General features: G+C 30.9%; 1 protein-coding gene across 7 annotated transcripts in view; it reads right to left on the bottom strand.

The window, feature by feature from the left end:
- The window catches only part of LOC145259805 (LIM and SH3 domain protein F42H10.3-like), a 398,993-nt gene that overhangs the window by 46,862 nt on the left and 329,935 nt on the right, over window positions 1-22,196 (bottom strand). For 4 of the 7 annotated variants that reach the window (XM_080117590.1, XM_080117591.1, XM_080117592.1 and 1 more), the window contains 2 exons: window positions 19,186-19,360; window positions 9,878-10,060 (listed from right to left, as the gene is read on the bottom strand). In XM_080117590.1, coding sequence (XP_079973716.1) covers window positions 9,878-10,060; window positions 19,186-19,360 — 358 coding nt within the window. The remainder of the gene's footprint in view (window positions 1-9,877; window positions 10,061-19,185; window positions 19,361-22,196) is intronic. The other 3 variants (XM_080117593.1, XM_080117596.1, XM_080117597.1) reach the window with 1 other exon arrangement.

Genomic DNA, 22,196 nt, shown 5'->3' with positions numbered 1-22,196 from the left:
AAGCTTTTACTCCTGCTTATCTGGAGGATATACTAGATGCAAACATGCACTTGACTGCATGTTTAGTAATGCATATGAATAACAGACTTGGGAAAAGGAGAGGCACAGAAGACATTGAAAATATCCGAGTTGGTCCATACAGAAATTATTTTTGTTTGAAACAAAATAAGTACCTAATTAGGAATTATGGGATTCAATCTTTAGGTTGTCAAAAATTAAAAACTTGGTTCATCAGTTCAGATTAATTAAGCACAACATCTGTTGTAAACTATTCATTGTATATGATTGATTGAATACAAGTTGCTATTTTAACATACAGTTTGAGGAAAATTATACCTACAATTCTTCAAGTAAAAAAGTCCATTATTGATTTAAAACAAATGTAAAAAAATTGATAAATGGAGATGAAAAAATATATACCAATACAAATAATTCCATCTAAAGATTTGCATAAAAAATATATATTCTCTCGTATATGAAAATGAAAATTTAAAAAAGAAAATGTGTAAAAGAAATAAAAATCAAAACAGAAAACAAGGAAAAGCCCAAAGACAAAAATATTTAAAAAAAAAAGTACAAAAATAGTAAAGTAAAAAAAAAAATGGATAAAAAAATACTAAAATGATCAAAAACAAATGCACAGCACAAGGAAAAGAAAAAAAAAGAAAACATGAAAAAAACAAAAAAAAACAATGTGAATTTATGTATAAAATACATTTATCAAAAAAAATCCAAAATGAGAGAAAATAATTTAGAAATTTTTTTGCATAATGATTTAAAGGTTAAAAAAATAATTTATGCAAATTGATAAACTGTTTACTCACATCTGATACAAATTTATATAAAACAAAAACAGAGAATCAATAACAAAAATAAAAAAAAAAGTTTAGAAAATTTGAAAGACTTTAGGATTAACTCATTTTTAATTGTTTCATTCCATTCAACAAATAATGGTTGAACACTTCCAATTTCATTAACAAAACATGTTTGGCTATTGTCAAATCACAGCCAAATCGTGTCAATGTTACGAAAACAAATTCTATTTTGTTATCCAACAATGACAGTCTTGCTATTGCTACGATGAACCCTAATAATGCCATGACAATCGGCTACATATATATATTCTGTCAATAAAAAATTAAGTTTTGAAACCTTATTCTGAAGTTCCAGAATGGAGCAAGACCTTAGAAATAAGTGGATATGAAATTTTTCTGCCTTCCAACTTAAATCCTTACTTTCTTTACCCCCTCTCTCTAGGGTCTTTTTCATCAGTCATCATTCTTTATTTTATTTATTTATTTATTTATTTTTTTTTAGACTTTTCCAGCTATTTGATTCATCTGTTTCTCAATCTAACTATCTTGCCCTTAGAGACATCAGAGGATCAAGCTCTGTCATTTTACCTGCTATCCATCCTCTGCATTAATGTTTGCATGTGACATGACTTTGAAGACCCAGTCTAGGGTGAAAAAACCGTGGACAGTGTTCACAGAGAAAGGTAGGGAGAGGATAGGGTTATTTACAGACTCTTCATCTGTCTTGCCTCTTTATTTATCCTCAAAGTCCACAATGCCCTTAATTTTTCCTGAAAGTCCACAACACCTGCCTTGACGTGTTGAAGAGACAACATAAACGTTTGTATTTCTTTTCCACAGAAATTGGACTCGCGTTTTAAAGACCGATACTTCTGTAATGAGACGTTTTATGTACATGCCCCCCCCTACCTCCTTGGTTCTTTACAATGCCTGCATTTTATTTAAAAACTATCCTAGGTACCCAGCATTGTCCAAATGTTTGGAGGTGTGCGTTGAGCAAAAAAAAAAAAAAAAGTGGTAGCAGACAGGCTTGAACCCGTGATGCAAAGACGGAAAAGAAAGTGTAAGGAAACCTGACATCTTACCGCTACTCCATAACGCAACTGGAAGTTCTGAACGTTAAAATTAGGCAAAGTCAATCCAACCGATACGATGACTTGCAAAAATGGCTTAAAAACACCCTTGTAGACAACTGCCCAGTTAAGGATGAAGGAATTAATATTCTTGGCCATTTTTCCGATATTTGTCGTCCGAAACATCGAGCTTCAAAATGATAACAATCTTGAGAAAATCCGTCGCCTCCGTTAAAAGTTTTAGGCAGGCATACAAATATACATACATTCAGACAGACAAAATTTATATTATAGATATGTTACTTGTGCTCTCTTGGCTTTCATATCTCTTATCCTAACTTGCTACAGTTTTGTTCTTCAACTTTCTGCAATTTTATTCCCACAGATCTAATCTTAAGGCCCTCTCTTTACATTAGTCCTCTTTACATTAGTCCTTTCCTCCCTCTCTCCATTTATTTATTGAAACTAATTTGTTCATTTTTCTTTTCTTTTTTTTATAGCAAACAGGAATTGATGATGAAGTGGATAACAATGTGGACTGATCATCTGGGTGAACCGAGTTCCTCTAAAGGTGGAAGTTTCCAGGGAATATTTAATTAAAAAAAATGATCCTGAATCTCATGTACGTCCTAATCAAAGGAGATGATTTTTTTTTTTAACATGAATTTTTGCAAGCTGTTACTGGTCTATCCTCTCACATACAGTGGCTATTATTTCCAAATGGTCACCGATCTGGTACTGACCAGGTTTAATGTTACTTAACTTTGGTGAACCAATGTGATTATGCTAAATAATTAGTCAATTCCATTACACCTCTTCACGTGTGGATATTGGCAAGCTTATGATGGTTCCTCCTTTAAGTACTTGATTCTAGAAAGAATAGAGGAAACAAATGCCAACAACAGAATCAAGCGGGTCCTAGGGGTAAGTTTCTAGGGAATATTAAATTTACAAACAATCCTTAATCGCATGCATATCCCAATTGGAGGAAATGAGTTTAACAACGTTAGTTTTTGCAAAGTGTTGTTGCCATCTTTGCACATACAGTGGTTGCTATTCCCAAATGGTCACCGATCTGTTACTGACCAAGTTTAACGTTGTTTACCTTTGGTAATCTACTGATCACCAATGTAGCAATGTTATTATACTGTATATGAACCAGTCAATTCCATTGTACCTCTTCCACTTATGGATGTTGGCAAACTTCACGTGGTCCCTTCTATAAGTATCCAATTCTAGAAATAATGATGGCAACCAATATCAACAACAGAATCGGGCCGGTCAATAAACTCGCACCATACTGATGTATATGAATTTACTTTTTATAGTGAACTAGCAGGGCTACCTGGAGTTGTCCAGGGAAAAAGTGTAAAATTTCTATTTAAACTGCTTTCTACCTCCATCCTTTCATCACCTACCCTCTTTCTTCTCTGCCCAACCCATTCCTTTTTATGGATATATACACACAGACAACTCGTTTTCAAAGATTCTTTGAGGAATGAATTGGCATAAGAGAAGTAACTTCCTGATTAAATAACCACTTCCCTTTAGTAATCCCTCCCTCCCTGCTCACAAAATCTGCACCAGCTGAGATCAAAGAATGAATAATTTTTTCTTTTAAATTTTAGATATTATTCATTCGGGGCAACACCGATCAAGAACGTACCAATTCTGTGGGTGTTTGTTTTGTATTTTTAAAAACTTTAGTTGAACATACAAACATACGCACAGACAACTGCTTTATATTATAAATAAACCCGTTGAAACTGGTGAGTGAATATGTACTAGATGGCAGAAAGAAGAGTCTTTCAAATTTCTAAACTTTTTATTATTTTCTTGTCAGACAGTGTACCCCCCCACCCCTAATATTAAAGCAACAAAATGGATAAGTATAAAAGATTTATCTCCCCTTAATAGAAATCAAGTGAATATATATATATATATATATATATATATATATATATATATATATATATATATATATATATATATATATATAGTGCCAATTTCAAGATATTAAAAGAATCAGAATTCGAAATTTAAAAAAAAAAAAAAAAATTCTATCTGATTAGAATAGAAATTAAAAAAAAAAAAACTGTCAGAAAAATGTTAGAAATTTGGAAAGAAATTCCAGTTAGTTTAATTTATCATCTGTTATAATTAGCATTCAAATATGACTGCTTAAATTCTATTTTTTTAAAGTGCATTATAATTTTCAACAATTTTATTCTATTATAACGATAAGCAAATGAAACAGCAAGTCATTTAATTAAAATTCAGAATAATCTTATTTAAAATATTCCATACCATATCTTTCATTGTGGAAAAAAAAAAAAAATAACTATATGAAAGATACTTGAGCAATGTTGGGCGCATATATATATATATATATTTCCAAAACTTTTGGAAATAGGGTGCCATTATGAATACCTTCAGTATCAAATAATCCTTATACACTGAAATTTACTTCCTGTATGAAAACCAAAGAAAGGAGATATAACATATGAGGAATATTTGGAATCAAGTGTCCCTTTGCTGTTATTTCAGATCATTTGAAACCATAGTAGCTATGATTGGAACATTTTATGGCTGTAAAAAAGTGCCAAAAATAGGCTTTGGATGATCCTTTTAATGTGTGACCTTAAAGGATAATGTCACATAACTCACTACACAATTCAGGTTATTATCTTTCCAATAAGCCTTTATTCGTTAAATTCTGATCAATATATATGTGCTGGTAGTCAAATTGAATATTGAAATGCTCATATCTTTGGTTCTATGGGACGAAAACTACATGAAAATTTTGCAGGCTTTTTGAAGATCATAGTACTATTCTATGACAATTGGTAAAAAAGAACCTATATTTTCAAACCAATAAAATCTGCCCAAATTTGCCTACATTTGTATATAGTGTCCTACAGGCCAGCTTCAGTTTTGTTGCTTTGTTGCCGGGCCACTAATGTAGAGAGAGAGGGGGGGTAGAGAGAGAGGGGGTAGAGAGAGAGGAGGGGGGTAGAGAGAGAGAGGAGGGGGGTAGAGAGAGGGGGGGTAGAGAGAGAGGAGGGGGTAGAAAGAGAGGAGGGGGGTAGAAAGAGAGGAGGGGGGTAGAAAGAGAGGAGGGGGGTAGAAAGAGAGGAGGGGGGTAGAAAGAGAGGAGGGGGGTAGAAAGAGAGGAGGGGGGTAGAAAGAGAGGAGGGGGTAGAAAGAGGAGGGGGGTAGAAAGAGAGGAGGGGTAGAAAGAGGAGGGGGGTAGAAAGAGGAGGGGGGTAGAAAGAGGAGGGGGGGTAGAAAGAGGAGGGGGGTAGAAAGAGGAGGGGGTAGAAAGAGGAGGGGGTAGAAAGAGGAGGGGGTAGAAAGAGGAGGGGGGTAGAAAGAGGAGGGGGGTAGAAAGAGGAGGGGGGTAGAAAGAGAGGTTGGTGGAGAGAGGGGGGTAGAAAGAGAGGTTGGTGGAGAGAGGGGGGTAGAAAGAGAGGTTGGTGGAGAGAGGGGGGTAGAAAGAGAGGTTGGTGAGAGAGGGGGTTTGAGAGAGAAGGAGAGAGGGAATATAAGAAAACTGAAACAAAAAATCCAATTATGTAACTAAATTGTTACAATAGTTTGGATTCATGACCATTTGTAATAAGTTCAGCAACATTTGGACTTAACGAAAGCGAAGTTTGTGTTGAAAAAGAACACTGACAATAAATGTGCCATAAATTGCTGCATAAACTAGTAGAGGATTTTTACACATGTAAATCAAGGCAATGCATATAAGAGGCCTGTTATTCATGCAGATCAAGTTCATAGCTGGGGAATGAAGACAATGAATCAATTACTGAAAATGTTTGTTAGCAATATCCATTAATTAGTTAATTAACTACTATATCTTATTAGGAAGAAAACATTTTACAACTAAGAGTTATTAACTTATTTCTTTAAATAGAAAAAGTTCAAACATATCCTCCTTTTGTATAAAATACCTGAATGCTTAAAAATCTATTTTTCACAACAAATCAACATTGATAAATGATATAGAAATAATGAATCAAGTTGTTCATATTGATGAATTAAAAATGATAGAAAATAAATTTAATATAATCAGAAATTATGTTCAGTATTTTTGTTGAAGTTGTAAAAAAAAAAAAAATATATGCCTTCTGAAACTTGAAAGCATTTAAATTGTTGAATAGAAAGTCACTTCTAGTTTATAAATTTTTAGCTAGTCCTCATTTAATTTAAAATGGAAAGTTTCAGAATTTACATTCAATAATTTTATAAATAGAATAAAACTACATTGTCTTTGCAAAATTATAGTTTTATAACAATTTGCTTCAGTTAATAATCAAAAAATATTGTAATCATTAAATTTAACTCAAAATCCTCTAAAAAAAAAAAAAAAAAAAAAAAAAAAAAAAAAAAAATGCCTCCACCGCAAATACATAGTAAAAAAAAAAAAAAAAAAAAAAAATCAAAGTTAAAAGACAGTCACAAAACACAGGCAGAGTATATGTAGTTTTTACAAAATTTTAATATTAATTTGGAAGAAAGACTTATTTTTCGTAATTAAAAGTGACAGAGATGAGCTATATCAAAGTATTTTATTATTATTAAACAGAAAATAAAATAAATAAATAAATAGGAGAGGGAAATATATACCAGTCGGTAGACTTTTTCTCCTTTTCCTTATGGCTTTTAATCATGAATAGTAAAACAAAACAAGTCTTCCCTTCCTAATTATGAAATTAAAATTGTGTACCAAACCCCTCAAAATAATTATCAGATTTAATATCAATAAAGTTTAAAAATTAAAAAAAAACAAAAAAAACAAACAAAAAAAACTTGAATCTTAGAAAACAATTTCAATAATCTTGTCGAAATTCAGTGATTTTTGTCATATATAGGTTTTTGTTTTAGAGAAGATGAAGAACATGTACTTAACTATGATAGAATAATCATCAATGCCCACAATTATGAACTCTACTTGCATGATTGTGAGGCCTAGTATAGGTATCACCTTGACTTAAATAACTAACGCTGTAACTAATGCAGCGGGAGTTGGGAGTGAAGGATGACGACATGAGTGGCCAAGTTTGGTATTTTTTATTTATTAATTGCTCCAAGGTGCCTTACCCACCTTTGTTCGGAGAGGGGGTAGAGGCCAGTTTGCTTTTGTCAACTATGAAAATAAAAGGAAATAAAAGAAAGAAAAAAAACGTTAATTTCTGAAATAGACGAAAACCGAAACCCAAACCAAAAAAAGATTGGACCGATTCTCAAAAGGAGATTAAGAGAATTCGAGAATTTGAATTACTTACCTGCCTGTTCTGTAAGATGAGAAAATATTACGAAAGAATGAAATCATATGCAATCAGGACAACAGGTAGATACATTTATATAAAGAAATAGTATCAAAACAGAAGAAACATTTTTTTAATAAAAAAAGATTTCATACAAATGTGTGTGGAAAGGTTCATTTGAAAAGAAAACTCAAATTAGAAATTTAATTTTAATTCAAATCCAGATACAAGTTATCAGAAAAAAAAAAATGATTTAAAATAATTTTTAAATTGTTAGTAATAACAAAAACAAAAAACAAATTGAAGGACTTTTTCTAAATTAGTAGATCATCAAATATGAACGATTAAAAAGAAAAAACAAAAAAAAACTTGATTATAAAATAAGTATAAAAAACGTAGACTATTTCTATATATTTCTATTTAATCAAAATTTTTTTTGAATTATTAGTAATAACAAAACAAATTTAAGGATTTTTTTTTTCTAAATAAGTAGAGTCATCAAATTTGAACAAAGTATTTAATAATAAAAAAAGCTTGATTTTAGAATAAGTAGGAAAAAAAAACATGGAGACTATTTCTAAATTAGTAGGATCAAATTTAAAATATTAAAAAAACACTTGATTTTAGAATAGGTATAAAAACAGGTAGACTACTTCTCTAAATTGGTGCATAACATTTGGCAGGGAGGGAACACACGTGATAGCAGTGACAACTGTAGTAAACGGGTTCTTGTTCTGTGCATGTCAAAAACGGTCAACAACATACAGACTAACAAAGCGGAGTCTTAGGCCATTTTACATTATCTAAAAATCAGTCAGGGTTTTTGTCAGCTTCACATCATCGGTTGAGCTATAAAATACCTTAATTTATGAAGGAGGAAGAGAAACTGATTTGCATTTGATATTTATTGGTTTTATCTGTCAATAAATCGTTTGCTTTGTGTGATTACAGCTGATGTCAAAACATTAACTATTGTTAGTAACCGATATCAAGACATCCGAATCAGGGAGAGAGTTACAGAGTTATCCTGAAAGTGATTGTTTCCGCAGTAAACAGTAACAAACAAAATTAAAAAAAAAAAAAATACCACTACTGATATTTATGTGTTAATACAATGTGCAATAAAAATCAGTATAATTTATTTGGTTTTTAAAAATCTGAATAGAATATTTATTAAAAGAAATTTAAATATAGAGTCATTTTGAACTAGAAAGAATTATACTTCAACTGATATTTATATTTTTAAATATGTAGAAAAAAATAAATTGATCCAATTTAAGTTGCCTCAATTTGTACTACACCCTGACAATATCTAGTTATTAAAAAAAAAATAAATGTCACTGATAGAATAATTTGACAAAAAAAAAAAAAAAAAAATTACTTTACTGCTAAATTGATACAGGAGAGATAAAAGCGTATTTTTTTTTAATTTATTTTTTTTGTGAAAAACAGTTTTGAACAAGAATATGAAAAAAATCATTTTCATTTTTAAATCTGAGAAACACTTGAACTGTAAACCAAAAATGAATCCTGATTACAATACAATGGCAGATCCAAATGAAAATAAATCTAATATGTAAGTGTTTAAGAAGATTGATAGCAATGTAAGATACTGAAGTACTGACTTACGAACAAAAACAGACACCTGAATGCGGCCTTTAAATTATAAATCTTTGTAAAGCTCGAAATTCTAGGTACTTTCAAGCCTGTACGAACACTGTACTTACAATGCAAACAATTTCATTTTAATGCCAAACCACCATTGAAAAGAAAAAAAATCCATAATTCACAAAAACGGAGACAAATTGAAAGAAAAATATTTTATGTAACACTTAGGATCCTCTTCAAAATAAATTTGCTTCCAGTAAAAATACAAACAAAATGAGATACAAAGAAAATAAGATTTAGAAGAACGAAAATGTGATCAAATTACAAATACTAAATAAGCTCTTGAAACAAAATCTAAGTCTTGATGCCAACAATCAGATTTAAGATTAAAAACATTTTAGAGACTGAAATCAAAATAAACAAATATTTATAAGACCATAGTTTGATCAAGAAATAATTTCTCTATTCCACCTTCTGATAACTTGAGCCGTGTTTAATGTATCAAATTTTACCATAAATAATAATCACAAAAAAAAATTCAGTTAATAAATAAATCAGGTCCTTTTTGATGATCTATGTTTTCTGTTTCATACTTTTTTTTTTTAAATGAGGATTGATAATATATATTATTTGGACTACTATTCTCATCTTGGTTGTTATATTTACAGAGTTTCGACTGACCAATCTAACCTCTAATATTCTTCAGGGGCATCTCTTCAAGCTCAGGAATTTGTATGGAACCAGTTTAAAATTCTGTAGAGTTCAACTAGAAGGTTCCCAAGTTTGAAAAGAGGCACGGAGGTTACATCAGACGAAACATTGTGGACATAACACGAGAACAGTAGCCAAAATGCTGCCAATTATTTTTGTGTTCTGATAAAAATGATATTCCAAATGAGAAATTCTTTTTGAGAAACCGTTTCCATAGAAACATTGTATGAAGATAAAAAAATGTGTACAGCAATTAGATGAAAAAAAAAAAAAAAAATTCAATTTGCTGTCCACACTGTCGTCATAACAAGTATATTGGTCAGTGCCATTAGTATATTTCAATGGCATTCTTTCTCCAGTTTTTTTTTTTTTTTTTTTCTCGTTACCAACTCACCTTGTCCAAATCTAGAGTCATAGATTGTGGTAGCCTGGGATTTAGCAGAGTATGGGGAGTTGAAAGTCAAGTTCTCTTGATACGGATCGTAGTCACTGATTTTACCTGGCTGACCATAGCCAGTAGTGGGTAACCCGCCAACTGCAGCAGTGGACATAGGAGGAGGAGGAAGAGAGTGGCCATCTACCAAAGAGGAGGTCAAAAGCAAACAGAACAAAGTCAAGCTGACACTGGTCAGAGCAATGAAGGCAGCATGCAGTTGACCACTGGACACCCTCCTCCCCATGTGAAAGGAAGAGAGGTACACAGTGGTGGTAGTGATGGGGTACAATCATTAGCTTTGAAAGCCTGGCGCTATGATGTGTGTGCATCTGTATGGAAAGGGAAGGACATCCTACCCCCCAGCGAAAAGAAATAAGATTTCAGAATAGAAAAATTTTGAATGTCTGTCTTTAATATTTTAGGGTTTATGTGAAATTCAATTATCCACTTATAAGTGGCAGTTTCTATGTCTGTCCAAATTTTGAAGTTTTGGTAACTTCATAGTTCAACTTGCTTTATGCACATTTTATATAGTTTTATTTTTATGGTGTATTTTTAATTTTAAATTTGTATAACACTGCTGATGTCATAAATATATATAATGCACTTTTTAAATAATTTTACTTTTACTTATTCATACCAATAATATCTGAATATTAATAAACTGTCTAGGCCCAAAGTATCTAACTCACTTAGGATTTATCAATTTCGGTTAATAAAGTAGTTTTAAATATCATATATACCCATTCTCAAACATTTTCAGACAAAACTTAATATGGCTCATTTGCATACATGCTTAAGTTTATAAAATTAATATTCAAATATTTATCTAGTTCATATAGAGTTCAAGTCTTAGCTCCAGGAAGCCTTTGATTTCTGAGAACTTTGAAATAAAAATAAAACAAGGAAACTCTCAAACAAAACTTGATTTGGTTCATTTGCATATATATATATATATATTTTTTTTTTAATATTATGTAATATACATTATGATACTATTCTATATACACTAAATTTTTGTTTCTATAGTACTATTATTATAATCATTAATGCAATGAAAGAAATTTTATTTAAAAAATTGATAGCATTATAAAAACATTTTCAGCATCACATTTTCAAGAGAGACAATTACATGAAAATTTTCTGGTGTCAAATGGTGCTGATGTTGTGGAGAACAGATACATTTCAAATATTTTAATTTGCAAAAAATATTACAAAAATTTCCATTTGAACAAATTAAGCACAAGGCCATTTTACAGTGCGAGAAACTGTCATCATGATTAGAAAGTATCTATTCTACTCCTAACTACAATTATCAATCACCATAATATCACATTTCCAGGAACTGTCTTACTCGAAATTTGCCAAATTATTCAACTATACTTTGATCTAAGCCAAAAAGCTAAGGAGCCATAAAATCATTTCTTTTGTGTGACTAGGCATTTTAAAATTAATGTTTCAGAAATTGATTACTAATAATTAACAATGTTACAAACATAATATAGAAATGGTATACAAAATTTTTATTATTTCTTATTATTTTAAGATTTGCCAAAAAGTGAAGCCAGACATAAAATAGAGAGTAAATATTAGATAAATATTTGGAAATTATTTTCAAAAATTCTTTTTAGATGAGGGAGGGGGTGATAATTAGTATTTATTCAGACTGTTCTCCTTTTTGGATATTATTATCACAATATTTTAGCAGACGTAACCTTTGACTTTCCTCAGGTGAGTCTCAACAAACTCTGAAATTCCCAAGTTCAATGAAATGCACCTGAAGAAAATCTTGAGTTACATCGGGTGAAACATTGTGAGAATAACATCCAAGATGAGAACAGTAATCCAAATACGCCAAACATTTTGAATCCTATTTTTAGCAAAATGTATTAGTAGAAAAAAAAAAAAAGCGACTACAATGAGTTCATATTTTTAGATAATACCTGAAAAAGTAATCAGTTCAATAAACAAATACAAATCATTGAAACAATTATTGCAAATGGTGTTAGAATTGGAGAAAAATTAATACTAAAAACAAAAGCAAAATTTGTAGTTGGTTGATGGTGGTGCAGTAGATGCAGTATAGTACCCCCCCCCATTCCTTACAATTTGCAACACATCACAGGATCAGGAGCAAAGCATTCTAAAAAGCAAGTATTGTCAGCACCCAAGTTCAAATAAATCAATAAAAGAATAATAGTAAATAATAAAATAATGCATATTCTATAAATGAATAAAATATTAATAATCAAAATCATATTTATTATTGTTTTAATAAAATTCTGAAAAAGAAGCACAAAAATCCTCATATTTTATTAACATTTGAGTGCTGACATAATGAGTGTGAAAAAAAAAAGCAGTAAAATTAAAAGTACAGGGTGACCCCCCCTCATCCCTCTACACACAAAACGCCACCTATGGAATCATTAATAACATCTACAATCGTTTCTGCAATCCAACCATATTTGATACAAATAAACTTTAGTCTATGTCTGACTTGCCCACCAAGTTCCAGTTATGAATGTCCAACAGTCTTTGCTTTACTGTTGATAAAATTCACAAGCGTTTCTGCAATCCAACCATATTTGACATAAATAAATTTTAGTCTATGCCTAACTTGTCCACTAAATTTCAATCATATCTGCTTTATTGACATTTAAATAAGCACATCTACAGCTGATATGTAATCATATTTGATGAGAGGTGATGGTAGTCAAGTGATTAATAACACAAACGACGATCTAGTGTTCCAAGTTCGGATTGAGTTCATTTAAAAAAAAAACAAAGAAAACATCCTTTTTACTCAGGATGTTTGCAATCTTCACATTGTCTCTCCCATAAGTACCCTATGTCTTTCTAGAAAGAATTCTGACTAGAAACATATTGGGGAAACCAATGCCAACAGAATCTTCGGATTCAAATGATATAATCATCATAATAGGTTTAACGTCTGTTAAACATGTTGGCATGTGTTGGACAACTCTTAGAAATCAACTTCCAAACTAGCCTATATCTGGTGAGGTCATTATTCAAACTACATGACCTGAAACGAGAAAGTTTTTCTTTGAAAGGCATTTCTTGAATTGAAGTAAAATTGGCAACAACAGACCCACTTCCCTTGGCTTGGATGAATATCTTCAAATCTGATTATTATTTTGATAGACATTGTTCGTCTTTGAGATAATCCTCATGGAAAATCAGAAAGGTGGGGGTATAGAAAGTTTGAAGCTCACCCAGGATCATGCCTAATGATAAGACAATCCCCAACGGTTCCTTCTACAGATTGAATAGCAAAATAAGACTGGAAATGCAAGATTTAAACTTGGTGGACAAGTCAGGCAGAAAGTGAAGTTTATTTCTATCAAATATGGATGGGTTGCAGAAGAGATTGTACATTCATAACCCTTTGACCATCAAATTATAATCTTTATTTTTAGTGCAGTTCAATGATATACAGGGACACTTTGATGATAGTCGCATAAGTAGGAACTAAAATACTGAATTAGTCCTCAGATTTTTTTTATGTGGAGTTATTCCCAGTGTGCTTGCAATATGGAGGTACACATTCGGAGAAGATCATCAATGGCGATAAAACAAAGACTGTTGGACATTTATGATTAAAACTTGGTGGGTGAGCAAGACAAATTGATGAATCAAAATATGATTGAAGTATAGAAAGGATTGATTTTTTTAATGCTTTTAGGGTGGCCTTTTTAGTGGGTCACCCTGTACCATCTTATATATATATATATAAACAATAGCTATTTGTCTAATATTCTACAAATTTTTTTTTTTGAAAATGTTAGTTTAAATTACAAGGTAAACACAAGACACTCCTTGATTTCAACCAGAATACAACTTTCATTGTATTATTCAATACTAGCCGTATTCATTCGGCGCTGCCCAAGATTCAATGAAATCGTTTTAGTTTTTAATTTATATTAGTTTGTAGATTAGTAGAAAACTCCTTAAATCTAAAATGCATTTTATTTTTAGGTGATTATTTAAAGATGCTTCATATTTGCAATCATCTGAGCCAAACTAAGTAATTTTAAAAGTAGTAACCAAGTAAATTATATTACTAATAACATGATACAACAATAACACATGAAAATTGGCTAGTCAGAAGCAACGTTTTATTTGTCAGCTTAAATGCCAGTTAGGTCTGACTTTGAAAATTTGACAAGATTAATTTATATGCTAACTACTTGAAATCAATGATGGATGTTTGTGTTCACCTTCTAAATAATAAGCATCATTCTTAAAAAAAAAAAAAAAAAAAAAAAACATCAATAAAACAAGAAATTTATAGCTAAGAAATACTGACCAATGGAGACAGAGTTTGATTTTTGTTTTGAAACAATTCAATCATTTTGAAATATGTGAAAATTTGGAGCCAAAGAACAATATTAGAGTTTAATTCAAGTTTCGAATATAAGCCTGAAACACTTGTTACATTTACCTCACAACAGAAGAGCCGTGACAAAGAAAAGCAGCTCTCATCTAATTCCTATTCATGGGTTGAACTCTCTCGTAAGATACTATTTGGTTGCCACTCAGTGTAAGGCATAAGTCTTTATAATAGAAAAGAGTTCTCTAGGGAGTCAGTAATGTAAAACAATTTTCATCAGTTCCATGGCAAGCATAATAGTGTAATATCTCTTAACTGCTGTCAAAATGATTGGATTTTGGATGTCAGCTTAACACATTTGTCACATCTAACAAGACTGAAGAACTATAATGCGGCAAAATAACTGTCTGAATTATATATATATATATATATATATATATATATATATATATATGTGTGTGTATATGTGTGTGTGTGTGTGTGTGTTTCAAAAGATGTATACACATTGAATTATTGTAAAGTAGGTGTTTGTTAAAATTTAATATTCAAAATATATTAGAACTTACAAAAATAACATTGTATTACAACCTCATGTTCTCAAACTGACTTCTATATTGGTTGAGGCACTGCTGACTGTGCGAAGTAGAGTAGAACTTAGGTTTACTCTCAGTAGCCCTGTAACTCTCGCTTTCCTTATTTTGTCTTTTAGTCCTCACATTCAATAGCGAGGTTTCTGACAAAGTGGGAAAAATTACTGTTTTCTGGATTGGAATCTATGTATCAAACACTTATCTGTGGCTAATTTTTGATGTTGAAGTATTTTTTTTCAACTCGTTACATAATGTGGCTTCATGCCTTGTCTTGAACGATTTTCACATATATATCTTTGGATAACTTACTTTTATGCACGTAAAAATATTTAAATAATAAATTAATAATTACAAATAATACATCCAAAAAATGTGGGGCGACTAGAATGTAAACAAAGGGCAGATAACTTCTCTTAAAAAGCACTCGCTCAGGAAGTGAAAAAGAAAAAAATGCCTCAGAATCGTTTATGAAAAAAAAGAAAAAACAATAAACATTCTCATTTAATTACTGACTTTAATTCAGTGAATGTTTCAGGCATTATAACAGTCCTTGTTTTTAGAAAGCCCTATAAAAATTGTCCAGGGGCATTAGGCCTGGTGAATGCAGGATGGAGGGGATACAAAACTCCTGATTTTAATCTACCTGCATAAGATCTTGAAAGATCTAAAGCTTAGTCACACTGCCATAATGAAAACCAGCATTTAATTTATTTCACTAAAACTAAAGGAATGATAGTTTTCAAATGAAACAATACTATTGTATCACTGTTAGTTCGTTCAAAGTGTTTATACATCTTTTTTAGACACACTATAGTGATTAGGAGCTAGAAAGTTGGTACATAAAACAGGCTGAGATGCTCCATTATGTCTAAATGGGCAAGTCCATTTTCAGGATTCTGATTGGTGGCAAGTTGAGTGGATATTCTAGCACATATAAAGAATACCTCATCCACCCCCAAAACTTTCAGCATTTCCTTGTCTTCCACAGTTAAATCTTGCTGCCATCATTAAAATCAGAATTCAAATTTTTCCACTAAAAATGAATGATTTTGATAGCATAATAATGCAATATTTAATGTAAATATTGCATAAAAAAAAAAAATTAAATTTATTTTTCTTTTAAGCGCAACTTTCTAGTTATTAATTTCAGTTTGTTTATTCTAAATTTTAATTGCTTCTAAGAGCTTTTTTTCTTTAATACTACATCTCATGAAATAGTTATCCTTAGTACATACTTATTTTCGAAAGTTAGAAAAACTATGAAAAGGTGATAAAAAATAGATTCATAAAACTGTTACCATACTTTGGGGTAATTGCGCCAAATCCCGGGGGTCGGGGTGTAATTGCGTCAACTTAAAAAAAAGAAAAAAGAAAAAAAAAAAAAAAAAGTGCTCTTTATATGCGTGGTTGCCAAAAGGGCACTTTTAGCTAGTTGGTGCGATTACCCCGTACTTGGCACAATTACCCCAAAGTATGTCTAAATGATTTTGTACAAGTTGTAGTTTTTAGATGCCTATTTAAGGCATTTTTAAGGAGTTGCGTTCGAAGGCCATCACAATGCAGACACGTAGAAAAACACTTGTGTACAAGTAAAAAGAATGATATTGTTGAAAGATTTTAATAATTTCCAATTATAAAGAATTTATTTAATGATGATGTGTACTACATTCTTTGAATTATCGCGGTATACCTCATCTTTAGAAAGAAAATTTTTTTAAATATGTACAATTTTTCATTGCCAAAAGTAGGACGGAAATACAATAGGCTCGCAGAGGCTCTAAACTTATTGTGAAATTAAAGTTGGCATTTATATTTGTTATGATTTTTATATTAATTTTCCGGCAATAATTATATTGTGTTTCACTTAGATGCAATTATTTATTTCATTATTTATTATGCACATATATTATAAGGTATTTTTTCATAATAGAGATAATTGTTACGAAACACCAAAATGCAAAAAAAAAAAAACTTCAATATAAATTCATTCGCTTATGCTTTTTGCAGTAGGCATAAGCAGTCATTTTGAGGGCTTTAATATTTTATACACTTAATTCCAAAGGCCAGTAAAGTCATCTCCCACACCGAAAGACAGGAGGGCGAGAAAAATGCAATCAATCCTGAATAGCAAGAAAAGCTCAATCAAGCGATATCTAGTTTGTAGTTCAAAAGAATAGCATCATTCAGTTTTCAGCAAAGAAAAGAAGCCATTGTTGCAGAATTTTTCAGGTGTCTGCCAAGAGAAGACAACTGTCTAAACTAAGGACTAAAAGATATATCAACAGTTATAAAGTTGAAAGCTGAACCATGCCCAAATAAGGGAACTATTTTGTCATTTAATATATCAAGTCATTGCACTATTGGTCAAGGCAATCTACAGTGTTATTTGTCTCTGGTGAATATGCATTGTTTGTTATCAATGATGAAGATTAAAAGTTCAATTTGTGAGAAAATTTGGTTTGGCTGTTTTGTTTTGCCAGCATATCAACTCTTCAGGGTATTTAATGCGGAATCTAGCAATTTTAGAAGAAAGATTTCATGTTTCAAATTCTTTATATTTTCAATTATTTACATATAGTGTTTAGTTTGGTTGTTTTGCAGAGAAAAATTTGCAAAATAAAAATGGTGCTTACTTTGGTTGTTTTATTTTATGGCATATCATCCCTTTTCAAGTTTCAATTAGAACAATGAGATTTTGTGAATAGTCAAATTTAATATGTTCTTTCTTGTATTCTAAGTTTCTGCTTTGAGCAAGTATGTGCCCATGTGATGTGCTGCAGGTCCCATTTTCAGTTGGTAATGATTCTCTATTTTACACTTTAACGATCAGTTGATGTTTGCATAGGTTGTCATTTTCGAACAGATCATGGTTTAGGTGTGCGCCTTTTTAAAAATTTTTAATGGTGCAAATCATCTTTTATCTATTTCTGACCTAGAGGTTGCAGTCTACACAGATGCACAGGATCAGTTTGTGCAGCATCAAATTTGCTAATGCATGTGAAAGTCACAACATTGCAAGGCATGTAAAGAGTACAACATTAATGAAATGAGTGCTAGGTGTGACAAAAATGGTGATGTGTATACAATGTATGGCTTTTTAGATATTTTATTTTTAGTTATATATTATATAATGTTATATTTCTATTTCAGATATTGAAGATTGTCTGTTATTGCCATTTTCTTATGTGCTGTCCAGGCAAGGAAAATTCTATCTCAAAAACAATGTTCTTGTCCAGAATTCCCTCTATATTAAAAACAAAAATTAAGAAAAATTTATATGATGTATGTACCTATGACAAAACAAAAACCTATTCCAAAAATTATGTAAATTGATTAAGTAGTTTTATTTTTATAAAAGAAAATCAAATCTTATGAGTAACCAAACAGCTGCCATTTTAAAAACAAGTCAAGCAAAGGGGAAATAACTCAACAATTGCGAGATTTATGTTGTCATTAATTGCTTATAAATGATTTTCTTAATCAAGTAATTTTATTTTTATAAATTTACATGGTATTTGAAATATATTTTCATTTTGTTATTGGTATCTACATCCTACAGATTTTTCTTTATTTTTGTTTTTAATATAGGGGAAATTCTGGACAAATTTTATGAGTAACCAAAGGAGAAACAGTCAGCTATTTTTAAAACAAATCAAGCAAAGGGAAATAACTCAACAATTACAAGATTCATGTTGTACCTATTTACTATGCCTCCCCACGGAACAGAGTTAGACACCAGGGTCGTTTTTTAACGTGGAGAAAAGGTACAAAAATAAAAATTGTCTCAGTCGTGAAGGATTTCTCCTTCACCGAAAGAGAAGAAATAGAAGTACAGCATCTGAAGAACAGATACTACACTTTGATCTTGACCAAAAGGCCAATTGTAAGATTCATGTTGTAATGCATACACATTTCCATTAATCATTTAATGATTTTCTTTATAAAATCAAAATTACTTGGTTAATTTACATAGTTTTTGGAATATGATACTTTCATTTCGTTATTGGTATGTACATCATACAGAGTTTTTTTTTTTTTAATATCGGTGAAATTCTGGACAAGAAACAATATCCTTCTTCATCTGACAAATACTTTTCATTCTGAATTTGAAACTAATCACAAAACTCCTCTCCAAGATGGTTGTCAGGAAAAAAAAAAAGGTGAAGTGAATCTTGTTATGTGAATAAAACAATCTAACAAAACAGGAAGTCAGTATTATTAAATTTAAATTAAACAGGAAGTGTAATACAAACGTGTTTAGGAAATGAATGAGAACAAATAAAACGAGAAATCAAAAGAGTTGAGGGTCGGGGGTGCATGCTTACCCTGAGCAGCTTGTTCCGGTCGTCGCTGTTCCATAATATCACGGGTTTGTTTAATTCCCTTGTAGCTGATTTCACTCTGAATCTGGGTGTTCTGCTTGATACGCTGCAGTTCAGGGTCGTCGGCCACAGTGATTCGCTTCCCTTTCTGTTTCTCAAAGTCTTCATGGTATCTCACCTGAAAGTTTTAATTATGACACAAGTTAGCATACAACCCAACACGTCTTGTTCGACAAACTGTAGATTCATCTTATCTGTATAACAAAATAAAAACAAGGGTCTTACATCAAAATGAATAAATGCAACTGTTTTTCATTCATTATTAATATATTGCCATTAAAACAGGTTTGTGTTATTTAAATTAACAACACCATATATTTTGGTATGGTATACCATATATATATATATATATATATATATATTATAGGCGAATGACACAAATACAATTATTTGATTGCTTAATTTGCATAACTATTTTTTTTTTAAACAATTTATAATAAATTAATGTTTGATGATGTTCATTTATTTTATTGTCCTATTATATATATATATATATATATATATATATATAAATAAATAAATAAAATGATTTTGAGCCCTATTTAGGGAATTAAGAAAAAACAGTTAAGCGCAAATGCAATATTTCGACTTCCTGTGTTGAATACTCTGATTACTCTTAATTTCCCACAATTTTTGTGTCAATTGCTGGTGATCTTGAGGTAGAATGCTAACCTATGAAGGCTAAGGTGACTGGGTTTAAATCTCCTAACCGTCAGTAATTAAAACTTCCTACACTGATGAGTGCGTAAGCATGAAACGCTAGTGTCTACATATAAAAACAATTAATATGTATATAATGTTATAAATATAAATTTTAAAGTCTTAATGTCATAATACAAATATATGATCTAAAATATCAGTCGAATAACAAAACTAAACAAGTAATAAACAATAAAAAAATTATTTTATGTTAGAAAAAAAAAAAATGACAATATTCATAAAAGTAAATTTGTGAAAAGGCTTCATAAGTTTCTAAGGTAAAGACTAGATCTATATATCAAGGGAGATTATCCATGTTGGTAAAAAGACGGTTGATGTAATAAAAAAGAGGGTGGGATGAAAATTAATGTCTACAAAAATTCAAACCAGGGAATAAGTGTGAGGAGAAATTGAACAGTTTCAAAATTTACTATAATTATACTACTTGGTGGGCAGCATTAAAGTAAAAAGAAAAATATTAAAAAGAAAAATAATTTAAGAATTTAAGGGTACAATCAACATAGTATTCAAAAGATTAAAAAAATAAAAATAAATCATTGAGAAAATATCAATTCCTGGTTGTATGTTATGTTAAATTGCATAGTAAACCTAAACCCACTTAAGAAAAATGTGGTTTAATAATAATAATAATATATATTTTTCAAAATGTGAAAGATTATATAATTATTTCCACAGTCAAATAACGTCGCAGCTCACAAGAGCCAACAAATCAGAAGTCCAAGACTCTAGTTTCGCCCTCATCAGTTAGACATATCTGAACTTGGGATTCAAAATCAGGCCTCCTACATGAGAGGCGAGTAATCTGCCACATGAGCAAACGCGCCACATACCAGAAAGTTTATTACCTAACATCAGTCAAGAAAACTGAGTCTTGGACTTCCGATTTGTTGGCTGTTATGGCTCTTGTGAGTTGTGGAAATTATATATATATATATATAGTATCCGTGGATAATTTATATTTATATACAGTGAAGTTGATATATTTCTCAAAGTGTCATTAATAGCAATGCATCTGATAAATCAATATTTGATTCAGATTAGCCAATTCCTAATTCATTCCTTCCACCATATCCTTCATAAGAAAAACATTTATTTCACTTAGTTTTTTTCATAAAATAATTCCAGTTTGGAAGATTGTTAAAAATGGAGACTTTTTTCATTAACTTAAATAACAGGGTTAGCTTACAACGTTAATATTTTTTTTTTTACAAACTTACTCTATTTCAGCTATCAGATAAACACTTGTTTACAATAAATGTTAAAACTTATTATTTCTTAAAATTTATAATAATAGGTAAAATAATTTGTATTCCAAACCACTGTTTTAAAATGTTTCATTGAAATGATATAAGCACTAAATTATTTGTAATCGACCATTTAGTAATTCTTTATCTAACACACATGCGCAAACACACTTTTCCTTTATATGGCATAACATTTTTTTTATAGCTTTGCTATTGCATTATTGAGCTATCTAAATGAACTTTGTTAATATTTATATTTGAATACAAAACTAGAAAATTTCATTTCAAATATATATATATATATATATATATATATATATATATATACATACATGTTCAATACATGATCAAATAAAATAAAAATCCTGCAAGTGAGAAAAAATAATCAGATACTTTAAAATTCAAATTATCCTTTATACAGGATGGAACGATAAATTTGTTGCCCTAAAGCTGTATTTTAAGTTTTATTGAAAAAAAAAAAAAATTCTGGTAACTTGATTATGTAGTAGAGTGGAAATCTATTCAATGTAGCCACCTTCAGCCTCAATCACTGCCATCAAGTGGGTCCAGAACTGAGAACATGCCTTTTCAGCAACAGCAGGAGCTCTGAATACTCAGCAGATGGCAGCAATCAGGCTGGCCTTGGTATTGTGGGAGGTCATGTTGGTGACGTTCTCAATGTATCACCAAGCAAAGTAGTCCAGTGAGTTCATGTCGGGGGGGGGGCAGCCAGTGAAAGAAGGGTAAAAAGTCGTAGCACTTTTTCTGAAGCCAAACCTAGGTCTCTTTGGACTTGTAGACAGGCGCTGAGTCCTGCTACCACACCCAGGGTCTGTCAGCAGCCATCTGATTGCACCAGGAGATCAACACACTCTTCAGCACATCTAGATACACTTTGGTGTTGACTTTCAAGTCGACTTCGAAGATGTAAGGTGGCATGATGTGGCCCTCACTTGAAATCACACCAAAGACCATAGCTGTGGCCAAAAA

This window comes from Euprymna scolopes, chromosome 35, assembly GCF_053919585.1.
Source record: "Euprymna scolopes isolate OS-2025 chromosome 35, ASM5391958v1, whole genome shotgun sequence".
NCBI lineage: Eukaryota > Metazoa > Mollusca > Cephalopoda > Sepiida > Sepiolidae > Euprymna > Euprymna scolopes.
The sequence above is the reverse complement of the archived record's forward strand: the minus strand, read 5'-3'. Positions and strand labels throughout refer to the sequence as shown.